At 53.3% G+C, this 21,998-nt stretch overlaps 3 protein-coding genes across 8 annotated transcripts in view; 1 reads left to right on the top strand and 2 right to left on the bottom strand.

Moving 5' to 3' along the window:
• The window catches only part of LOC119696487, a 1,710,157-nt gene that overhangs the window by 949,710 nt on the left and 738,449 nt on the right, over nucleotides 1–21,998 (bottom strand).
• Nucleotides 1–21,998, top strand: part of LOC119696488 — a 1,499,846-nt gene that overhangs the window by 922,290 nt on the left and 555,558 nt on the right.
• LOC119696489 (hydrocephalus-inducing protein-like) lies at nucleotides 70–20,864 on the bottom strand. Of its 6 annotated transcripts, XM_038126221.1 has the most exons (15): nucleotides 20,639–20,864; nucleotides 19,129–19,333; nucleotides 17,750–17,939; nucleotides 16,544–16,643; nucleotides 15,195–15,313; nucleotides 13,844–14,067; nucleotides 11,847–11,914; nucleotides 9,598–9,830; nucleotides 8,705–8,805; nucleotides 7,981–8,152; nucleotides 7,369–7,533; nucleotides 6,404–6,495; nucleotides 5,726–5,888; nucleotides 4,206–4,432; nucleotides 70–2,354 (listed from the first exon to the last, which is right to left on the bottom strand). In XM_038126221.1, the coding sequence occupies exons 2-15, from the start codon at nucleotides 19,233–19,235 to the stop codon at nucleotides 1,850–1,852; spliced, it is 2,466 nt and encodes an 821-aa protein (XP_037982149.1). In that variant the 5' UTR covers nucleotides 19,236–19,333; nucleotides 20,639–20,864; the 3' UTR covers nucleotides 70–1,849. The 6 variants fall into 6 exon arrangements, with proteins under 6 accessions (XP_037982149.1, XP_037982145.1, XP_037982146.1 ...); XM_038126217.1 differs by lacking the exons at nucleotides 19,129–19,333; nucleotides 20,639–20,864 and having other exon boundaries at nucleotides 17,750–18,110; XM_038126218.1 differs by lacking the exons at nucleotides 19,129–19,333; nucleotides 20,639–20,864 and having other exon boundaries at nucleotides 7,981–8,149; nucleotides 17,750–18,109.

A 21,998-nucleotide genomic window follows, 5' to 3' on the forward strand; every position in this document is an offset into this window, starting at 1 on the left:
AGACTGCCCCTCTAGCCAGGCTCTGCCCTGGGGCTCCATGGTTGGACCCAGTGCTGGCTCATGATTTTTAGGTATTTGTCAGAGCTCCAAGAAACGATATCTCAGCTTTGTCAGGAGCCTCCTCTGAACTGATGCTATTGTCACATCTACTCTAAGCCATCAGATGCCGTCCCAATTATTATTACAAAGCCACTCCCACAGTTTGCTGTGTTGAAAGCATCTCTGTGCTGAGGAAGTTGTGGAGGAGACCAGCTCTTGGAGGGTTCATTGGTCTTTCAGCCCTAGACCTTTACTCGTAAGTGCTATTCTTAAGAGCCTTGTTTTAAATCACGTTTAGGGAATTCTCTCCCACTCAGAGCTTGGGTAGTGGCCAGGCCTTGGCTCTACCTGGACGGGAATTTGCCAACAGACCCAGATGTTTTCTGCATCAAAACTAGATTGGAGTTGCTTTGACTTTGCAATTTGTCCCTCTATCCATGACAGTTGAACTATTTGTAAAGGGAGCTTGGGAATTATTATCTGGCAAGAATTCTCCAAGTCCCCAGTGAATCGAGGTTTGTCAGCTGTTTGCAGACTCTGCCATGATGGTACATTATTTCAGAGATTGCTATTTACCTAATCCCACCTATGCTGTTAGTTTTGTCTGCTATTTGAAATATCCCTGAGAGTTGTATCCAAATTATTCCCAATTGCTGGAAGTTTCGTGTCCACTACATGTATTATTTGACTATGATGTTTCTTCATTCTCATAACAAAAGACATGCATCTCATTCGGAAAAAACAAAAAAGAGGAGGAATGAATGCCTTAAGAACATTCAAAGAATGCAATATGTACATGAGAAATTGGGAGGACGAATCATTTTGAATAATGCAGTATTTTCATTAGAAATTTGGAAAACAGATCATCCCATCGAAATCCCAATTGAGTGTCCCACAGTGAAGCCTCATTGATTCCTTAACTCCAGGAGAAGATATGCCTGTGTTTTATCAGCAACAGCTCCAAGCAGTCACCTGTTCATTCCATCAGACACTGATCAGCTCTGAAAAAAGGAGGCCCAGTGAGAAGAGAAATAACCTCATCACCGTGCAGCCTTTGTGGCCAGAGCAGGAACAGAAGGAGCACTGCCAAGACACAGCTGTGTCTGCAAACTTACAGAGGCAATTTGCCAGCAAGAGCCTCATGGCAGCATCATGGTACAGAGTTCCTACTGACCTTCTGCAGTTCTTCCCTGTTCCAGCTCCCAGGAGGACATTCAGTGATGGCCAAGATCAACATTTCCAGCTAATGCACTTCCTCCTACTTCTGAACTGATTGGAAACAATGGTCATTTCTTTCCATTTCCCTAAGAGACATTGGACATTATTCTTTTGTTTTCTCATGCTGCAAAACCCAGTGTCAATGACTTGACAGAATTTGGTTAAGGTTTGTTGATTGTAATTGGTCTTTTCTGGATCTTATCCCAGATCTAACAGATAACCAGCAATAACCTTCATGAGATAATACCCTCACAAGAGTGAGCTGTGCCAACATCAGAACAGATGAGCCTTTTTGAAATTAACAAAAAGGGGGAGATGTCCTAGACAGGTAGAAGAATGATCAAAGAAAGGCCTTATGAAATCAGGCCTTGTTCTGCTATATCAATGCTGGCCTGTCATCTCTTCTGAGTGCAGCTGAGCAGCTACAAGTTCCCATGTGAAGCTATTTTGAGAATGAGACTTTGTGAACAATCTCTTCTGAGGGTGAACAACAAATGCACCTGCAGCAACAAGGGGTTTGTCCCATGAGAACCAGGGAAGAGAACAGGTAAACAATCCCATAGAGAGATTTGATGCACAAGTAAAATATATTTTAATAACGAACAGAATAATAGGCTTTGGGTTCCCCCTTCTTTGGGGCTTTGGGTTCCCCCTTCTTTGGGGCTTTGGCTTCCTTCTTTTCTGGCGCTTTGGTTTCCTTCTCTTGGATTTTGGCTGCCTTCCTCTCCGGGATTTTGCTTTCCTTCTTTTCTGGAGGTTTGTTTTTATTCTCTGGGAATTTGGTTTTGTTCTTTAGGACCTTGCTTTCCTTCTTCTCTGGGGGTTTGGTGTCCTTCTCTGGGGCCTTGGTTTCCTTCTTCCCTGGGGCCTTGGTTTCCTTCTTCTCTGCGGGTTTGGTTTCCTTTTTAGGGATGTTGGTTTCCTTCTTCTCTGAGGCCTTGGTTTCCTTCTTTCCTGGGGGTTTGGTTTTCCCCTTCTCTGGTTTTGGAGGTTGCTTCCCCACAGGGACACCCTTCTTTTCCTTCTTCCGCCTCTCTTCCTCCTCTAAGGCTTTTGCCTCCTCCCCAAGCTTTGGAGCCAGCCGCTTCAGCTCCCTTCTGCAGACAAAACAGAAAACAGGGCTGAGAGTCAGCACCAGAAACTTGGGCTCACTAGTCCTGGCTGGCCCTGCACTTCATTCCCTGACCCCGAGGCCATTTCCATGAATTCTCCTCAACCCGCAGAGGTTGGGAACATCCCAAGTGAGGGCATTGCTGGAAGGGGACCTCCAGGACCAGCCAGACCCAAGCCTTGCCATCATAAGGTCCTGACTGTGCAAGCTCCCTCTCAAGGCACAGCCAGACACCTCCAGCCCGCTGCCAAAGGCTGATCCAGCAGCTCTCTGCGCTGACGCCTGAAAACGCCCTTTGTCTCTTGACTTGCCAGTTGAAAGCAGAGCACAGATTGCTGACATCTGCTTATCTCTCCTGCAATTCTCACTCAGCTCATTCAGCCCCCTTCTCCCTGGGCACAGCTGAAGCATGATTTTCAAGAGTTAAGGTTTCAGCTGAGGCTTAGAAGCAATTCACACTGATCAGGATGTAAGTTAGATAGGCAGACGATGGGTTAATGATTCTCAGGTGCTTCAGCTGGAGCTGATTGTTCCATTGTTTACCATGAGGAGCTTCTTGACAGAAGGAAGTGGAGCAAGTGAACTGTGATAAGAACATTCTGAAAGCAGTAGAACAATGGTTAGCACCTGGGCTTTATGTCAATCAGTCACTAAGCAGGGGACCTTGGATGGTGCCAGAGGGTCCCAGAGAGCTGATGAAGACATTCCTGACTTCATCCCTTAAGACCACTGACCCAATTGGAGCCCACCGACCCAATTCCAGAGAAGAACTGTGCAGGCGTGAAGGAGCAATGACCTCATTTGAATCCAGAGCAGGGATGGGAGGTGCTGGGGTTGTGCACATGTATTGGATGTAAGATCTTGGGAAATAAAGAGAGGGCACAGAGCCTTGTACAGCGCGGTCACGCCTTTTGGGGACGGCTCTTGTGCCGCCCGCCGCTGTTAATAAACATACCACTTTCTAACTTTAATTAGTTAGAGAGTCTCTGCCCGTGATCTTCGGTTTTAACGACTCATAGCCTGCTCCTTAATGAGGATAATCCCATCAGCCAGAAAGCAAAGGCTGCAGGAACTCCTCTCCTGCAAGGCAGGCTCTTGTCAGCCAGATTTCCTGCTGGAACCCAGCTGGGACCAAGCAAACGAGTGCTGTCTGCCATGGAAAGGATTGGAAGCAGCCTCGTCCGTCTCCTCGCCATGAAAGCAACTCCAGCCTGGGCTGAAGGAAGTCCTGATGCACAGGCTTGCTTTCAGCAGCCTCCCCTCCCAGCTCCACACTTTGCCTCTGTGTCCTGAGCTGGGCTGCCTGGCTGGAGCAGAGCTTCTCCTGTGCTTGCCTCCTGCTGCAGCTGAAGGGGAGCCGAAAGGACAGAGCTTTTATGGCTGCTGTCCCAGCATCAGGAGAAGCCTGGCAGATCAGCATTGCCAGGACTTCACCTGTGGCAGGAGCAGGACCCAAAGCAAGGTTTGGTCTGTGCCCCACGCCTGCCCAGACCACAGTGCCACTGTTTTGGTGAAGGGAGATGATGAAGAAGATGCGACTCAACACCATGGGCTTAAAGACACCCCTGGGGGCAGTGCCAAGGCAAGGCCAGAGCCCAGCTCCCTGCAGGCAGCATCTAAGCCAGGAGGGCTCAGCACTAAAGCAGAGAAGGAGATGTTGTGTCTCAACAGAAGAAGGTCCTTCCTCTCTTGGGAGCCAGGGAGCCAAGAGGGGCCATCCCTGTGCTGCTTCTGGCCTTTGCTATGCAGCACCTCTGAGCTCAGAGTCCTTGGAGCAGGGAAGCCCTCCAGGGACAAGAGCCCATGCAAGAGCAGGAACCATGGAAGGCTTACTCACCTCTCCCTGAGAGGTGCCCGAGAGCCACAGTTGATCCCCCGGGGGCTCAGGGAGGAGCTGACACGTGAGGCCCCCCCGGTCACCCCCACCTCGCAGGTGGGGCCTCCCTCCACGTGGCACAGCGCCGGGACACTGGAGATGGTGTTGAGGTGGCCAGAGACGGTGGAGGAGACCTGCTGGCTCTCTCCTGGCTGCAGCACAGCTGACAGTGGCAGGACACTGAAAGCCTGGATGGAAGACAGGAGAGATTGAGGTGTTGAGCATGGAAATGGATGCACAAGAGCATCTTGGAGCAAAGTGCAGCTGTACCTGGAGGGGCCTATTCCCCAAACACTGCCAGAATCACCCTGATCTCATCCTGCATCCATGCCACTGACCAGAGCAGGGACCATGGGGAAAATCTTCTGCCATACTCACGGGGCAATGCATTCATTAGTACATGACATGACAGTGAACTGGGATGTCTCCTGGCAGTAGAAATTCTCTCTGATGCACAACTTGCCTTTCAAAAGTTTGAAAACTTACTGCTTGTAGAAAAGGAGGAGACTCAGAGTGAGAGCTCTTGGAGCTGAGCAAAGGACTCCAGCCCAGCTCATCTGACTCCTGAGGCTCTTCCCCTCTCTCTCTGATTTCAATGCTGCTTTCTCAAGGTGCCACAGCAAAAGCTCCTGCACAAGTTTCCTATGCAGCACCTGAGGAGCTCCAGGGGGAGCAGTGCCCTCCAGAGGGGCTGCACAGCGTCCTTGGGCAGCCCTACAACGTGTCCTGCACGGCCTCTCCAACCAGCAGCTGCTCCAGCAGCACTTTGTGATGGCCTGGAGGGATGTGAGGCCCCTCGGTGGCCAATGCTGAGGGCCACCAGTGGCACTGGCAGCTCCAGCCCTGCTTGCCACACTGACAATGTGCAAGTGAGACAGATTCCCTCTTCCCTTCTCCGCTTCCAGGGCAGTGTGCGCTGCGTCCACGGAGCACCTGAATCCCTCCAACCCCAGTGGGAGGCAAGGGCTCTCAGGAGTTTGTGGTGGCACCTGAAAAACAAGCCATTTTCTATGCCAGGAGGAAGAGACAGCCACTTGGCAAAGGCTCCCTTGGTCAGACAGCTTCAGGGCCACCAGTGCAATCCCAGCTCTCGGGGGAAAGCAGAGACCTGCAAACAGGGAGTCTGGCTGGGCTGGGAAGAGGCTCCATGGAGATCAGGACTCATCACAGCTTGCCCTGGGAAGGAAGCTGGAGGTCTCAGCATGATGATGCAGATGAAAGCCTCATCTTCCATTGTGAAGGAAACAAGGCAAAAAATCCCACCCTCAGCACAGGCCTGTAGCATCTGAGGGAGCTTCTCCAAGGAAAACTCTCCTGTTTCTCCCTCCCACTCAGCCCATGTCCAGCCCCTGGCCCTGCTGCCCAGCCCACTGCCAGGGCACAGGACAGCAGGGCAGCAAAAAGGCAGCTCAGCACGAGCACGACTTGCTGGTGGCAGGCTGGGGAGGCAACACAAGCAGTAGGTGTACAAGAAAATCTACCTCCACTCCTGAAGATTGGGTCAAACCCTGCACTTCTTTCAGGCCTCTGCCTGCCTCCTCCTTTCTCATCCTGAAGTGCCTCCAGCGAGATGCCGGGCAATCCAAACAGGCTCTCTTCTCCTTCGGTGGCCGGGGTTGGAATTTAGGTGGGGGAAGCTCATCTCTGGAAAATCAGATAACTATGAACAGGGACCTGCAGTGGCAGGGAGGGACACCTGCACGAGCAGCTCCTGGCCAGGATGCAGCCCCTGGGTGGCTGCTGGCACGCTGAACTGAGCAATGGTTTGATGCAGCCCTTCCCAATCCAGGCTGGAGCAGGTCTGTTCTAAAGGCAGCCCAGGGATGACACTGAGCTGCTGCAGCAGCTGCCACTGCTTGCACTGAGGAACTACAGAGGACAGGGATGAACACCTTGTGGGCATGCAAAAAGCACAGTGGGAGAGGAAAAGACACAGAAGGCAAGCAAAAAGGGGAGATCTGAGGCACCGAGGGGCAGACCCAGCCAGGGATGAGCCAGCACAGCCCCCCCAGTGCCCAACGCCAGAAACTCTGCAGCTCCCCCAGGTATTTATCAGGAATGTTTCCCTGACACTGCTGGGGGCTTGGCTGACATTTCCCAACACTCCCGGGTGACTCAGGTCACATTCCCCATACACACACACACACATACATACATACATAGGCTGTAGTGCTGGGGTCCTGCCAAACTCTGCCAGCCTCGGGCTTGGGGAGATTTCTGCCAGCCATCCAGAGCTCCGTAATTCTGGTCTCTGTTCCAGGAAGCAGGCAAGAAAGATTGAAAAAAAACCCAAAACAAACCACAACAGGGAAACCTAAAAAACCTGAAACAGCTCAACCCTGCTCAAGTTATTTCCTTAGGGACAGCTACCACTCTCCAGCTGAAATGCTGGGCTTTTGGGGAAAAAGAAAAGAAATTACATGTTCACCTCCAAATTTGAAAGGATTAAGCTAAGGGAACCTTTCAAACTACCAATTATTGGCCCACAGGGAAAAGCTTTGCAAGACATCTCTAGTTCAGAGCAGGCTGACAGTTAAACAACTGGTTCTTCTGGTGGGGAGAAACCCTCCTCTTTAAGGTAAGCAGCCTGATAGTTGAAAGCAACTGTTTTGTCCAACTTCAGGCTCCCTGGCACAGCCTGCACTGCCTGTCCTTCCTGTTCACTGATTGACATGCAGTGCCACAATGGCCCAGTTCAGATGTTTGCTGCCATCCAGGGAATTTGGCATCGTCATTTCCATGTGTTTTAATCTAAGTTTCAATCCTTGCAACCACTCTTCAAATGCCAGCTTTCCTTTCTTTTACAGAAAGCTCAAGGTTCCCAGAAGTCTTCTGACATCCTCTTTTGTGCTCAGAGAGATGACATTTTGAAAGAGATGTTTCCAAAGTTAACAGCATTTTAAAGAGTAATTAACTAAAATGACCCTCGACTCCAGCTTAGCCGAACTCCATTCTGTGTCAGACACTGAGATTCCCACCTCTAAGGCACGAGCTGCTTGTGCCACCCATCCCTCCTGTCCTTCTCCCCAGCAGCCTGTGCCTGTTTTCCCCGGAAGAATCCCTGTGGCCTCTGCCCCCTGCCAGCAGCAGCTGCACAAAGGCACACAGCTGCCCTTGCCCTCACCAGGGGGTTTCTCTCATCCCCGAAGACGCCGATGAGAACATTGGTGCGATGCGTGCCCAACGCCTGCACTTCCACCAGCACTGGGATCTCTGCTATGCTGTGAGGCTGGACAATCCCACAGGGTCTGGGGCTGGAGTACAACACGGGAGAGTCCTCCTTGCGTTTCTGCAAGAGACAGAATGAAATGCAGCTTCAGAGGGACCTCGGAAGAAACTTTACACTCCTTAACATCCACCGCAACAGCAACTGACACACACGTTTAAAAATCCCCAGGACAAAGGTAAAAGGCACAAACACGATGCAAGAATTGTAGGCTTAGCATTCCCAGGGCATCCTGCAAGGAGGCTGCCAGCACAGGCACTGGTGTCTGTGGATGCAGCAGCTTTTCACAACCCTCCAAGATCTCCCACAAGAGAACACCCTGAAGACTAGAACATAAACTGTTTCCTCAGGAGGTTAAACTGCCTCCTGAAGTTTACATTTGGGCAGGATCCTGTTCTCAGCAGATCTTTAAGACTGAATAGAAACCAGCAAGGTCACATCCAAACCCTGTTTTCCCCTAATACTCTCCTCAATAATATTTGACAGGAGGAGGTGGATGTGATGGCAAACCTGGGGAATGAGCCCGTAGCAGCCAGGCAGGTGGCTGGGATTGCTAATGAAGAGCTTCCTCTCGTAGGGCACCTTCAGCTGGCACTCCTCGTAGAGCAGGACTTGGGGGTACACTTGCAGCTTAGGAACGAGACATCTGGGCAAAGAGATGACCCCAGGGCAATCAGAGCTACTGAGAGAATGGAGAACGTTTACCCCCAAGGATTGTGAAATGGAGCAGAACACATTGCTCACTGTCAAATGGACATTTCACAGCCCGACAGTGATAAATTGCCTTCTGCGTCTCCCCACCCCAACATGTCTTGTCAAGGAGGGGCAAACCCTGAGAGGCAGCACCCAGAGGCTGCCAAGTGCCCCAGGCAGAGAGAGCACTTTGTCCCACAGCTGCCTCAGCCCCTCCTTTACCCAAGAAGGCTTGCAAGGACTCCTGGAACAGTCCCAGGGACCCACGAGCTCTGGGGGAGCCTTCCCAAGAAGGATCAGTGCTCACTAAGGCTCAAGGGACACACAACTCCAGTGGCTCAGGAGAAATGACTCCCTGGCCCAGGAGCGTGCTGGGCTGTGAGCAGGGCTGCTTTTCACCACAGGCTGCTGTCCAAGCACTGCTGTGCTCATGTCCAGCTGGCACAACATGAGCTCATGAACCAGCACTTCTCCTTGGCAGCTGCAGCCAGCAAACCCTGGGCAAGGCAGTGCCTGGGGGAGGCCAGGCAAGGGCTGCTACCTGGCTGTGATGGGCAGTGATGCCACTCCCTTGCCAATACCCTCCACGTCCACCAGCAGCCTCCTGTAGAACTCCATCACCGTGTTGGAACACAGGGTCACCTGGGGGGAGAGAAGAACAGTCAATTCTTCCTTACAAAAGCTCATTACCCACCTGGGATATCCTCCAGGCCTTGAGGGAGGATTTTGCCCTCATTCTTCTGCTGCTCCATGTGTAGAGCACAGTCTCAGAGGAACAAAAGCCTTCTGGCAACACCAGATTTGTTAAACACACCTTGCTGTCAGGGCATAGCTCAGCTACATTAAAACATTAGACTAAAGCTCTACGCACCACTGCATTCAAATTAAGGGGCCAATTTCTCATCTGACTACAATGACATACATGCAGAGGAAATCTGACTTGAACACAATGAGTTCAGCTTCACAGCAGGAAGCTGAGGGCAAAGTGTGGCCCAGCAGGTGCTGGGCAGTTCATGCCTGCAGAGGTTTTTGTCCCCACTGCAGATTCCTGCAGTGAACACAAATCCTTCTGCTCCCCAGGAGAGGGGAAATGAGACCAAGAAGAAAAGCTGCTTTATACAATGCCATCTCTCTAACAGCCACCTTCTGTCCTCATCCTCGCTCTGCCCACTTGCAATCAAAGAAATCGCTCTCAAAACACAAGAATGGCTGCAGGACTTGACCATATGGTGTGTGAGCTCAGCATATGATTTTGGAAACCAAACAGTGCTCCTTGAGGAACATCCCGAGTAAGGCAGCGAGCAGAGGCCTGAGAGCAGTGCAGATCTCTGCCTCACACCATGCTCAAAGCTGCAGCAGAGCTAAAGCCCTCCCACACTGCAGTGAAGCTGCAGCCCTGGTGCTGAAGCGTCTGTGGCTGGACTCTTCCCGTACCTGGATATCCTGGTGTCCCTGGGGGAGGATGGTCCCGTGGCTGGGATTCATTGTAAACTCCCTGGGCTCCACATAGAAATGAATTCCCTTCCTCCAGGCTGGGTCACTGTGCCTGCGGATCTGATCCACGCTGTCAACAGCCGGCTGCGTGCCATCGTCCGACATGCGGAGCTTGAACGTCAGGGGCACCGCCGAGGTGTTGGTGAGGCGACAGCTCTGCGTGTAGGGAAAGCCTGGCAAAGGACACACACATCCATTGAGGCACCCATTGTGGCATGGCTGCTGCTGCCAATATCCTGGCAGGATGAAAGTGGCATTGGAGTTTAGCTCTTTATTATCCCAGCTACAGCTCACCCAGAAGCTGCATGAGGAATTCATCGTCACTTAGTTCCCTCTGACACAGATTCCAGCCTGCAGCCTTGAAAATGCCCACTCCTAGCCCTGCTGAACACTGCAAGCTTCTCCCTTGGTGATGGGGAGCAGCTCCCTCACCTGCCCCAAAGCAGCACCAGTGATCTCTCAGTGATGAGTGTGCACCCAGAGCCAGCATTTACTCGGAGAATTCAAGCTGTCAAATTCCCTGTTAAGCCTGCCAACACTCCCACCCTTTTCAAGATACAGAAACAGTGAGTCGTCACTGGGAAGAAGCTACAGCAAAAGAAAGCGAGGGTGGAATCAGGAACTAGAAGGTGAGGCAAAGCTCCCTAATGCAGCTTCTCTCTGCAGGATCCTTAAGGCATCTCTTGGTTTGGGCCAAGCAGACTGAGCTCGTGACAGCTCAGAGCCCACTCAGCTGGGGGCACAGCCGAGCCTTGCTTTGAGATTAGCAATTAGGAACCATGTCCCACCTCACCCAACAAACAGGGACATCACAGCCACGCTGCTCACAGGGATTGCTGCCTGCAAGGGTTTAGCCCACTTGAGCTCTGAGATTTGCTTTCCATCCTGGAAGGGCAGAGATACAGCCACTCATGGTGGGCATGTGCTGCAGAGCCCGGAGAGCAGCCCCAGCCTGCTCTGCAGTGCACATCTGGCTGGGCTGGCCAGCTCTGTGCGGAGGAGACTTCTCCCCGGGCCTGCTCACCAAGAGTCACTGGAACACAGATGGGCAGAAAAAACAACTGCAGGTGCAGCCCAGAGCTTCCCTGAGCCCATCAAAGTGACCACTGCCAGCTCCAGCAGTGACTCCAGCAGGGAGGCAAGGGAGGCACAGAAAGGACAAACACAGATGTCCAAACCTCACATGAGGCTGAGCTCAGCACATGCACACAACACTCAACAGTCACAAAGAAGCAAAGATACAACAGCTGCCTTCAGCTGAAGAGAGCTTAGGAATGAAATGGGATTCAGCAGGATGAATCTCCTGCTTCAGAACCATATTTCCATCTGTTGCCTTTCTTGTTTCATTTCTTCAAAAGGCAACTTGTTTGACAAGTGCCTCCGTGGTGATGCAGGGTGGGGAAGAAGCAGCTCAGGAAAGGCAATTCGTTTCCTCAAAAGTTCATGAACTTCATTGTTCTGGGTTTAGGCTTGGCAGTGAATGTTCCCCTTGGTCTGGGAAGGGGGATAGGGCTTTTGGGGGGTTTTGGCCCTGGGGTGGGCTTTTCCCTTCGGGGTTTTTTGGGAGTTGTGGCGTGATGCCGTGGGCGGCTGTGCAGGCGGAGCTGAGGTTGGGCAGGGAGCGGAGCTTCCCTTCCTCCCGCCCGGGGATCGCAGCTCGGCCGCGGGCTGCTGCGGGAGGTTGTGTGCTTGGCCCCGGCACTGCCCTGGCTGCAGCTCAGCGCTGGCACCCAACCTGCCTGCCTTCCCCGCTGCTGCCTGCTGCTGCTCGGCACTGCCCACATCCCCCTGCCCTCTGGCAGTTTGCAAAGGGAGCATTTCGTTCCTTCTGCCACTTCCTCCCTCCCTCCCACCCTCCCTCCCTCCCCCTTTTCCCATCGTTTTGCCTGGGAGCCCTGTAATTTCAAAGGCATCATTTGGAGGGAGAATGGAATCTTTCCATTCCAGGAAGATTCCCACCTGCCTTGGCACACATCTGTCTGTTAAAGCAGCACAGAGACACCAGAAAATACTGACTTTCTATTCCTTGCTTCCAGTTGATCTCCCAATGGCAAAATGCTGCCTGAGGCAGCAGCAGCCCTGCAGTTCACAGCCTGAAGAGGCTGCTGTGGCAGAGCAGGAGTGAGGGATGCTTTTCTGTTGGAAGGCACAGAGCCCTCACGCTGGGTCCCAGCCCAGGGAACACTCACCAAAGGAGATGTCGCCGAAGTCGAGCTCAGGGAGGTCGAAGCGTAAACTCGGCCCAGTGACGCTGCCCCTGCATGGCCAGGACAGAGGAGGAAATGGCTTGGTTCAAGGAATTGCAAAGGTCCGGCTCTCGTGGCTCGGGGCCACAAAACCTGGGCTCAGGGCACCCTGGGTTTCCCAGCAACACAGCACCATGTGCTCAGCACAGTGCCCCTGTGCACAGGAGGCAGCTGCAGCCAAGTGGCCAGCAGCCAACAGCCACTGATGGGCTCTGGGCACAGGGCAGGCAGGAGAAGCCCCCGGGATGCTGGTGGTCCCATGAAGGACCCTGAACACACACCCCGACATGGCTCCGTGCCTCAGCTGCCCCATCTGCAATGTGATGGCCATAAAGGTGTCCCCACAAACTTCTGTAACCAGCCCTTCCAGCCACAGGGTCCCTGCTTTGCTGCTTCTTAGCTGGAACTGCTGCTGCCATGGAGGAGCTTCCTCAGGAGAGTTTGAGCCACACAATCATCACAGACAGAGTGCTGAGACATGAATCCAGGGGAGCCCCAAACATCCTCTGAAAAGAGCAGCAACACTTCTACCCAGGGGACAGATGAATCCTCGAGGAAAGGACCAGCTGGTCAGCAGGGCACCAGCTGGCACAGCCAAGAGCAACAGCTCAAACAACCAAACAAGGGTGTCCTGAATCTGGCACAGCACCTCAGCTGTCCTTGAACTCAGCAGACAGACTCCAAAAGTCACCACCATCCACTGAAATCAGCACTTGAAGCTGCACAACACTCACCAGTTTGGTTCATGCTTGATGCCAATCCATGCCCACGCTGCCTTTTGGTTAAAAATCAAGGCCCAGTGACCTGTGCCTTCTGTTGCATTCCCAGCAGTGCCACTGGCTCTGCTCTGCACATCCCAACAAGAGACACCTGCCCTCGCTCAAGGACAAAGCTGCTATGCACAAACATCCCATGGCCAGTTTGGGGGAGGGGCAGAGGAGAATCAATTATTTGATGGTGAAAGGTTCCCTCTTGATTTCCACAATACAAAAGCAGCACTTTCCCTCCAAAACCAAAGCCAGCAGAATTCTTTCTCCACTATGGGCAGACCTCCTCACCACTTTTCTCTTGCTAAGTAAGAACTGCCTTGTTCTTTTTTATCCATCTCCCTTATCTCATTGGTATCATCAGGTGCAGAGTGCTTTCATTCCTTTACTGCCTTGCCCCAGCGCCTCCCAACAGCAGCAGCCCAGCTGCAAAGCTGCAGAGCAGCCAGCAGCAGCTCTCCTGCTTCCACTGCATGATCCTAGCAGCACATGGCTCAGGCTAGCAGGGACAAGGCCTCATGCTGCTGTGCTCCTGAGCACTGAGCTCTGCCTCCCCTCTTATCAGCCCTTCTCCCTCTGGCTGGGCCAGGATTATCTCTTGCCATGGCCCCAGCCCAGGGGATGATGCCCAAGTGCTCGGGACAGTTCCTGCTGCCCAGTTCCCTGAGTCCCACATCAGCCCTTTCCTGCCTGTGCAAAGGAGGCACCAGAGCACTCTGTGCCCAGCAGCTGGGAGCACAGCTTGTCCCCCCCAGCATGGCTGGCAGAGCTGAGCTGAGGCTGCTGCTGCCCATCTGGCAGGGATTATGAACACAAGTGTTACAAACACTGCTGCTGCTGCAGAATCACCCAGGCTGGCCCATCTCCAAAGCCCTGGGGGCCTTGCTGGCTCTTCAGCTGGGACATCCCAGAGCAGCTGCTGCCCAAAGCTGATCCATCCCACTGCCTGCCATGGCCCAAGGCAGAGGGACATCCCTGCAGGGAGGAGTCATTCCAGCTCCCGGCTACCACACAGGGCAGGAGGCATCCTCACACTAAGGCAATGCCAGCATCAGAGCAGACATTGAGACCTCAGCAAACACCTTTTTTCCCTGCTCCACCCCAACATGAGGTAGGTGGGGGATGTCCCAGAGACAGCTCCAGCTGTGCCCACCCAGCTCCCAGGCTCCTTACTTGATGGTCAGGATGGCAGGCCTAGGAGATCCAGCCACTCTGAACTGGAATTCTTCCTCAAAGGACCCCAGCACGGTGGCTCTGAAGGAGATCTGGAGAGTCTGGCTCCCACCTGCTGCAATGATGCCCTCCTCGGGTGCAAACTTGAAGCAGAAGCCCCCGTTTGTGGCTGAAGGGATACGGGTGAAGGGAGCATCAAGAGCTCCTTGGTTGATCAGTTTCACCTGCAGCAGCAAGAAAGCAAAGTGGAAATACATGGGGGATCTTCCCTTCTTGGCAGTTGCTGTCTAAGGATGCAATGAACACCCAGAAAAGGCAGAAGATGCTTTGTGCTGCTCAATGGCACAAGTCCAAAGACACAACAGGACAAGTTCTGCCTTTGGGGTTTCATGCAAAGCACTGGCAACTCCACAGAACTGCAGTCACCCTGGCCTTATCCCACAGACACAGAGCAGTGCACCTCTGCTCAGCATCACCAAGCTCCCTGAGACCTGGCCCTGAGAGCAACGTGGGCTGACTGCAGCTGCACAGTGAATCACCACAGAGCTGCTGCTGCCCCAGCTAGCACAGCTCCAACAGCACCATCTACTCATTCACCTTTGCCCACACCATGGAAACAATCCATTGATCCTGGGGCATCAGCATCAAAATGTAGAGACAGCAGCATCTTTTGGTAAGAAAACTCAGGGTGTCTTTCTCTGCCCCAGCCAAGCTTTTCAAAGTCTCTGGCATGATGGAGTGCCTCATTCTCTACCTCTTCCAGTTGCTCTCTCAGGACTTTTTTGCAAGCTTGACACTACTGGGGGGAGGCAAATAGGTAGAAAAATCCTTTGCTTTATTGCCAGGAAGACTTTTCTCTTTCTAGAGCCAGAGATGCACCAGGGCTGAAGTGTGGGGAGGGACTGGTCAGCAAGGGAGGGAACTGCCAAGCCTTTCCTGTGACTTGCAGGAAGAAGCAGGAGACACTTGGCTGGAAGCTGTTGGCAGTGACTGCAGCTCAAAGGCAGCCAGTTTGGTGCAGCTGCTTCTGAAGAGCCCAGTGCAAAGGTGCCTTGTGTCTGGCACTGCCACAAAAGCCTCTGAACAGGCAGCTTTTGGAGCCAGGGCTGGTTCCATGGGCCAAGGGCTTGTTTTGCAGGAAGCCTCCCAGCTGATCCCTGAGGAAGGCTGCCCAAAAGCAGCGACTGGGGCTTCAGGAACAACAGACACACCTTTCTGACCCCCCAGATCTGACCAGTGCATCCAATATTCCCTGCTCACAGCTGCCCAGCTTGGCAGCAATTCCACAGCTCCACCAGGCTTGCTGCTGCCTCAGGAGCCATCAGGATCCAGCCCAAGCCCTGCTGCTCACCTCATAGACCTGGGGGGTGTTGACAAGAATGTTCCCAAGGTTCAGAGTGTGCGAGCTGAGTTCAACCAAGGGTCCTTGGCCTTCCCCTCGGAGGTGCAGGGGCAGCCTGCTCTCACGGCCTGGGGAGAGATGTCCATTGCAGTACAATCATTGCCTCTGTTACACTCTATTTTCCAGGCTGCCTCAGTGCTAGTCCCTGACTCTGAGCTGGATGCAACCAGCTCCTGATGCTGCAGGAGAAGAGATGCACCCTTCTCTTGCCTCAGGAGCTGTCCCTTGGGGCTGACTTCTAATTTCTAACCCATTCCTCGGGCTGGTTTCCAATCTGAGCCACCAGTTTGCTGAGTTTAAAACATCTCTGGTGTCCTGCAGTGGCAGGCCAAGGAGTAATGGGTAGAAATTGGAAAGAAAGGAAATTGAGGTGAGATATTAGGAAGAAATTGTTTTACTGGGAGGGTGGTGAGACACTGGAGCAGGTTCCCCAGGGAAGCTGTGGAGGTTGCAGGCCTGCAAGTGTTCAAAGCCAGGCTGGATGGGGCTTGGAGCTACCTGGTCTAGGGGGAGGTGTCCCTGCCCACAGCAGGGGCCTTGGGACTGGATGATCTTTCAGGTCCATTCCACCCTTAACATACTATGATTCTGTGGTTTGCTGCCCATGCACCTGGAGGAGCTTTGAAATCCATTCCGTGCAGGCACAAAGCTCATCAAGAGCTTGGCAATTCCCAAACGACCTGGCCCAGTAGCACAGGACTTTGTTGCCAAAGTCCTCACCTTCTGCACTCAGCACTGTGTCCTATTGCCACAGCCTGAGAGCTGCAAGGTGACAACTCCCCCACAGGGAGAGCAGCAGCTGCTGGCCAAGGGTGCTGCTTCTACAAACAGCCTGGGCTCAGCGGGGCTCAGCCACCTCTGCTCTGGTGGTGTCTGGGCACTGGGAGGGGATCCAGGCTCAGGGAGCACCTTTCTAACTCAGCTCCCGCCACCTGATGATGGATCCATGGCCAATGGACCCATCCTGGAGGCCAGGGGCCTGGAGGGCCTTAGTGCTTGTTCACTGAAGCTCTTCTGCTCTGCAGCTCCCTGGCCTTTGAGGAAATGCTGGCAAAGCCATGGCATGAAAACCTCTCCCTGCACTGCCTGGGCTGCTCTGGCATCAGTAAGCCAGAGACAGGATTCTGAGCCCTGGCCTTGCACGGGAGACTCCCTGGAAGCTGCAGGGCCACTGGGGATGTGCCAGCACTGCCCTGCTGACCAGGGACTCTTCCCAGCACTGCCATGGCAGCCCAGTGGGCTCAGGCTTGCACCATGCCTTCACTGAGGCTGAGAGAAGCAGGGCAAAGGAGCTGCACCTGAGATGCTGCAGTAAGCCACACGTCCATACTCCAGGGCTTCCAGGGGTTTGAAGGTCACCTGGACTTTGGCCGAACAATTCGGCCCGATTTCTCCCTCCTACAACAGAGAGAGACAGCAAAACATTTCTCTTCAAACTTCACATCCCTTGTTTTCAACCACGGTCCTGTAAGCCTTTGTTTAGAGCATCAGTGATGAGTGAACAACACAAGGAGCCCAAGGAAACCCTCCAAAGCCAGCTCAAGACACTGCTGGAAGCTCCCAAGGCTCAGCTGATCAGCTCCACTCTCCACAATATTGCTGCTGCTCTGACACAAGCTCTTGGTCTCATCATGCTGCTATCAGCTACAGTGGGATGCAACTGCCACTGTGCACTGCTGGCTCTGGGCCTTAGATGGGCCACAGGAGTAACCAAGAAGAGAACGTGATCCCCTGCCTTGAAATACAAGTATTGGTTAAGCTGTTTTGAAAGAAAGCAGAGGCTGGGATCATTCTGGGCTTTACTCCAAGGTGAGAAGGGATTTTGCCCTGTGCAGACACCAGGCATTCATCATCTCTCACAATGCCAGTACTCAGAATCAGGGCTCTGGCTGATGGCAGCACGTGGCAGTTTGCTTGCACAAACAGAAAAGGAAAAGGTTTTGTGTCCCTGTGTGCAGGAGAACTCCAAAGGCCCATGGAAACCTTCCCCCCTTGTGTCCAGGCTCACAGATGCCCCTGGAAGGCAGCCTCAGGAATAGTGCAAGGCGTGGTTCCAGGAGGGGATCGGCATTTCTGGGATTAACCCTGGCCTGAATTTGGCCTCCTTTTCCCAGGGAACCATTGCAGCTTCAGGTCAGGGTGTGAGCTGGCAGGGCTCCAACAGCCTCTGCTGAACCCCACGTGTCGGGGGAGCCCCTGCCCACAATAACTGCTCCCTGGGACACTGCAAGGACACGCACGCAGTGCCCTGAGCTCGAGCCCTGGCAGCAGAGCTGGGCTTTGTCAGGCTCCCAGCCCTGCCTTGAGCCTGCAGGGCAGCAATGCTTTTAGCAGGGAGCTCTGCAGCCGCAGCAGAAACTCCATGTCCTCCCTCTCAGCACACGGGGCCAGCTGAGGATCTGCCCAGTGACCGCAGCCGGGGCAAGGGGGGCGGGGGGAGGCTGCTTGGGAGGAGCAAGAGGAAGAGGAGGAGGAGGAAAAGGAGGTTCTCAGCTCTCACTCACCATTGGCTCGATGGAGAAAATGTCATCGCAGAACAGCATGGGCTCTTCTGGCACCTTTGCCATCTTCTCCTGGCCCATGCTGCTCAGGAGGGCAGGGGCATCTCCACAAAAGCCCTTCACCTTCTCTGCTTTGGTCTCCTCTGGGAAGTTCTCCTGGGACACCTCTTTCGGCGGCCGCAGCAAACACTGCCTGCAGCCCCAGGGAGAGACAAGGCCAGCAGATGGTTTCATATTTGCACATCTTTGCAGAGAGAAGGGTGAGTGCAGCAGAGCAAAGCACCTGGGGAGGAGCAGCAGCAGCTCCCCAGCAAAGGCTGAGCCCAAGCCATGAGGGTCCCACATGGATCAGAGGATAACTTTGCTGTTCACTGGCACAGCAGGTAGTTTTACTCCACAGCTGCAAGCTCAGGAGAGCTTTCCCAAGGCAGCAGCCCTCCTGAGAACCTCCTGGCTCAAAGCCTCTGCCACAGCTGAGGGAGAAGCCACCGGCCACCTCAGCTGCCTTTTCCTCCCACTGAGCTGCTCGGGGGAGGCACATAAAGATCCCAGAGCACCCACTGCAGGACTTCCCTGGGCAGGGGAGACCAAGCTGGGCTGCAGCTACGTGCTACCAGCATCACTCTTTGTTTCTTCCATTTTGGACCTGCCCTCTTCCCTACTCTGCCTTGCACAAGAGCATCCCAGAGCACTTCCAAAGGAAATGGATGAATCCAGGCACCCAATCCCCTCAGTGACATTCAAGGTTTTCTATGCAACATGCATGAAAACAGAGGCTCTGAGAGGGGAAGGCACTTTGTTCTGCAGGAGGGAGACAGCAAACTCCTGGAGGGACCTTTCCATGATCCACAGCTTTTTGGCTCCCATCCCAGTGCATGGCAGGAGAATGTCCTGAGAGGGAAAGGATCCTGCACTATCTTCTCTCAGAAAAAAGTCCTCTCTGCTCTGAGATCTCAAAAGCTTCTCTGACAGCAGCACAGGGGGAGACAACCAGCCCGGATGGGCAAGGAGCTTTTGAAGGAACTAAGGGGAAAAAAGAGGGTGGATCACCTTTGCAAAGAGGGGCTGGCAACTCAGGAGATGTTTAGGGATGTTGCCAGGTCATGTAGGAAGAAGATTCGAGAGACAAGAGCCCCATGAGAACCTGAGGAAATCCAGTCATGGCAATCAACCTTTCCTTCCCAAAATGCCATCCCTGGGTGGAGTAGAAATGGAACTGGAATGCTGAGTGCTGAGCTCCTGAAGCCCAGGGACACACACCCTGGTGCCAGGGATGGTTTCCTTGGCCCAAACCATTCAAAGGCACCAACACCCCCCTGAGGCCACACGTTCGTTTCGCTCTTGGGCCATGCATCTCACTGAAATGCATCTTTCAAACCAACCTCCTCTTCTCTTCATTCTCTTCTTCCTCAGTGGGAAAAGCCTTCCACTGGAAGTGGGCTCTGATGTTACTTCTGTTCTCAATGAACACAGTTCTGTGGCTTGACATGCTGATGAAAGTCTTGTCAAGCTCCACAGAACTGGTGCTCAACCCAACGTTTACATCGACAGCTTCTCCGTGCAGCTTTGTGTGGATTCTTTCTCCGCCTGGAACAAAGCAAAGGGGAGTCTTTGCTCAGCTCCCTGGCTGATGGAAGCACAAGGAACGCAGCAAACCACAGGTCCCAGAGAAAGTGTCCCAGTTTTCAGCTGAGTGAGCAGTTCTGTGGATCAGTCCATTGATCACATCCTGACAGCTCTGTGTGCAGAGCGTGGGGATGTCCTGGGCAGCTCCTTAAACACCTGATTTCTGAGGCTGTTGGCAGAGATTTGGCCCCAAGGTGGCAGGATGTACAGTGGGATTGGTCCATGTGCTCCGGTGACCCCCTCAGATCACCGGGATTTCTGCACCAAAGTCCTTCAGGTGACGCTGAGGAGCCCTGTTCAGTCCTGCCTTGCCCAGGCTCTCCCCGGGCATCCCACGAGACTCCTGTCTCTCCTGATCCCTTGGATCCCTTCTTGCTGACCAGCAAATGTGCCTGGGGCCAGGTGGGCAGCACAAGGAGGCCCAGAGGAACAAGTGAAGTGACAGCCCACAGCAGGAGGGGACACAGGTGAGGAAACACAACCAGCCTGGCTCTGCAAGATGACAAACCACTGCAACATGAACACCATGAAAACCATCATCATCATCATCATCATCATCTCCCTGTCAAACCCACAGCCACATCAGTCTTGAAATATTTTCTATTGTTCTGATCTCAAAAATCAAGCTGGAGCATTGCAAATCAAATTAAAAAGGGACAAAGGAACGATTGGTAAGTACAGAGCAGCTACATTAAGACTGAATGGGATTCCTCAGTCTGGAAATCAAATGGGAGATAGATGTGAGAGGTTTGCAACAGCATGAACAGCCTGGGAAATGGGGACAGGGAAAAATTTGTTTTGATTTGTCACAAAAAAGCAACTTGAGGGCCTGAAAATGTTGTCAGACAGAAACTACATCTGTGTGTAAGGGCCACATAGAAAAAGGGTCTGTGACAAGCCAGGGGAGAAGCAGCAGATGGGACAGAGGTGTGCAAGAAATCCATTGCATTGGAGAGAGTCTGATGGAGACCTCCCCTACAGCACTGGCCAGGAATAAAATCAAACTTCACCAGGCATAGCCACATGGCATTGGAGAATCAGGGATCCTCCTTCCTCCGCTCAGCAACTCCCAGCAAAACAGGAGTCCAAAACCTCAGCCTGTTAGAGGGGATCCACTTCATCAAGGCCCTGAACACCAAGGAGTTCTCAGTCTGCTTTGGGCTGAAGCTGAACAGGGGAGGTACCTCTGCAGGGAATGGAGGGCGATGGGACAGCAGGGAGCCGTGGTGGAGAACTGTCCTGTGCCCGGGCAGGGCCAGCACTCACCTGGGCTGCAGCACACTGCCAGGGAGCCGCAATGGTCCCCGGCCGCCAGCGGGTGCAGTGCCACTGTCACCTGCACGGTGTCACCAGCGGCCAGAGTTCCTGTGGCCGGCACCACGGAGAAAGGACTGCAACACAAAGAGAGGCATCAGCGCTGGGGCACACCTGGCCGTGAGATTCCTTCTGCACTGCAGCTCCCCTCAGCTCCCTCGGGCAAGCAGGGAGCAAAGCAGCCACAGCCAGCAGAAGACAGCCACAACAGACAGCATCACAAACAGCCACTGAGCCACTGCTGAGCAGATCCAGCCCTCACAAGATCCTGGGGCTAAAATGACCTCAGCTCCCCCATACTCTGCACCCAGCTCTCTGCAGCGACACTCAAGGGTCCCCCTGCCAGCAACCCCATCCGAGAATGGTTTGTGAAGAGCACACAGAGGGTTCAGAGCTATCTGCATGCACAACTTGACACTGACTGCCTCAGGAATTGCTCTTTTCCTGCTGCCTACAAACCTCCTCTCAGGAGATGCAAATGTGAGGGCACTACCTGTCCTGGGAGATTACAGCCCAGGAATCAGACAGGGAGAAGGAACTTTTCCCTGAAGACCAAGCAACAGTTACTGTTGAATTGGCAGTGTGGTTCTTTGGTTTATTTCACCTTGAAAGCATCCTGATTTAGCCTGAAAAGGGCCCATTTTATCAGCATTTCAATGAAAGCTGCTCTAAGAAAAGGAGCAGTCAAAACTCTGAAAGAGTGCAAATGCAGTTTAGAGCAATCCAGTGGCATGGAAAGCCAAAAGGAGGATGCCATTTCCAGGCTGAAGGATCCAATCCCAGCTAAATGAAGCACCATGAGCAGGAGCACACCAAGGGAGCAGAACAGGAGGTTTCTGTGTAGTTACCAGCAGTGCACTCTGGGACTGTGGCTCGTCATCCACACTGGTCACTGCTGGCTTGGCCCAGCAGAGAAACTCTGTGCAATGTGTTGGAAATGTCTCTGCAAATGTGTTGGTGCACTTTGGATTTCACAGGAGCAATCAGGATTGGTGCCCAGGTAAAGAGCTCTTGCCTGGCACACACAAGACTCCGTGCTTTGATGCTCAGGGACAGCTCAGGGGAAATGTGCTTCTGCCCAGCAGCTGCTGGGCTTTGTGCTCCTCTACAGCCCCACGCAGGAAACAAAAGTGTCTGGCCTTGGTGCTTTGCTGCTGGTCAATCTGTCACTTCCAAGTGTCCTCTGGGCACTTTGCTGATGAATGCATCACACACAAAAATCAAGAGAACGTCTGGCAAGCTGAGCTTTATTCCTGTCACTTGCTTCAGGTTCTGCTCATGAAGGACCCATTGCTGCAATGATGGGCTGACC

Source organism: Motacilla alba, unplaced genomic scaffold, assembly GCF_015832195.1.
Source record: "Motacilla alba alba isolate MOTALB_02 unplaced genomic scaffold, Motacilla_alba_V1.0_pri HiC_scaffold_31, whole genome shotgun sequence".
Taxonomy (NCBI): Eukaryota; Metazoa; Chordata; class Aves; order Passeriformes; family Motacillidae; genus Motacilla; species Motacilla alba.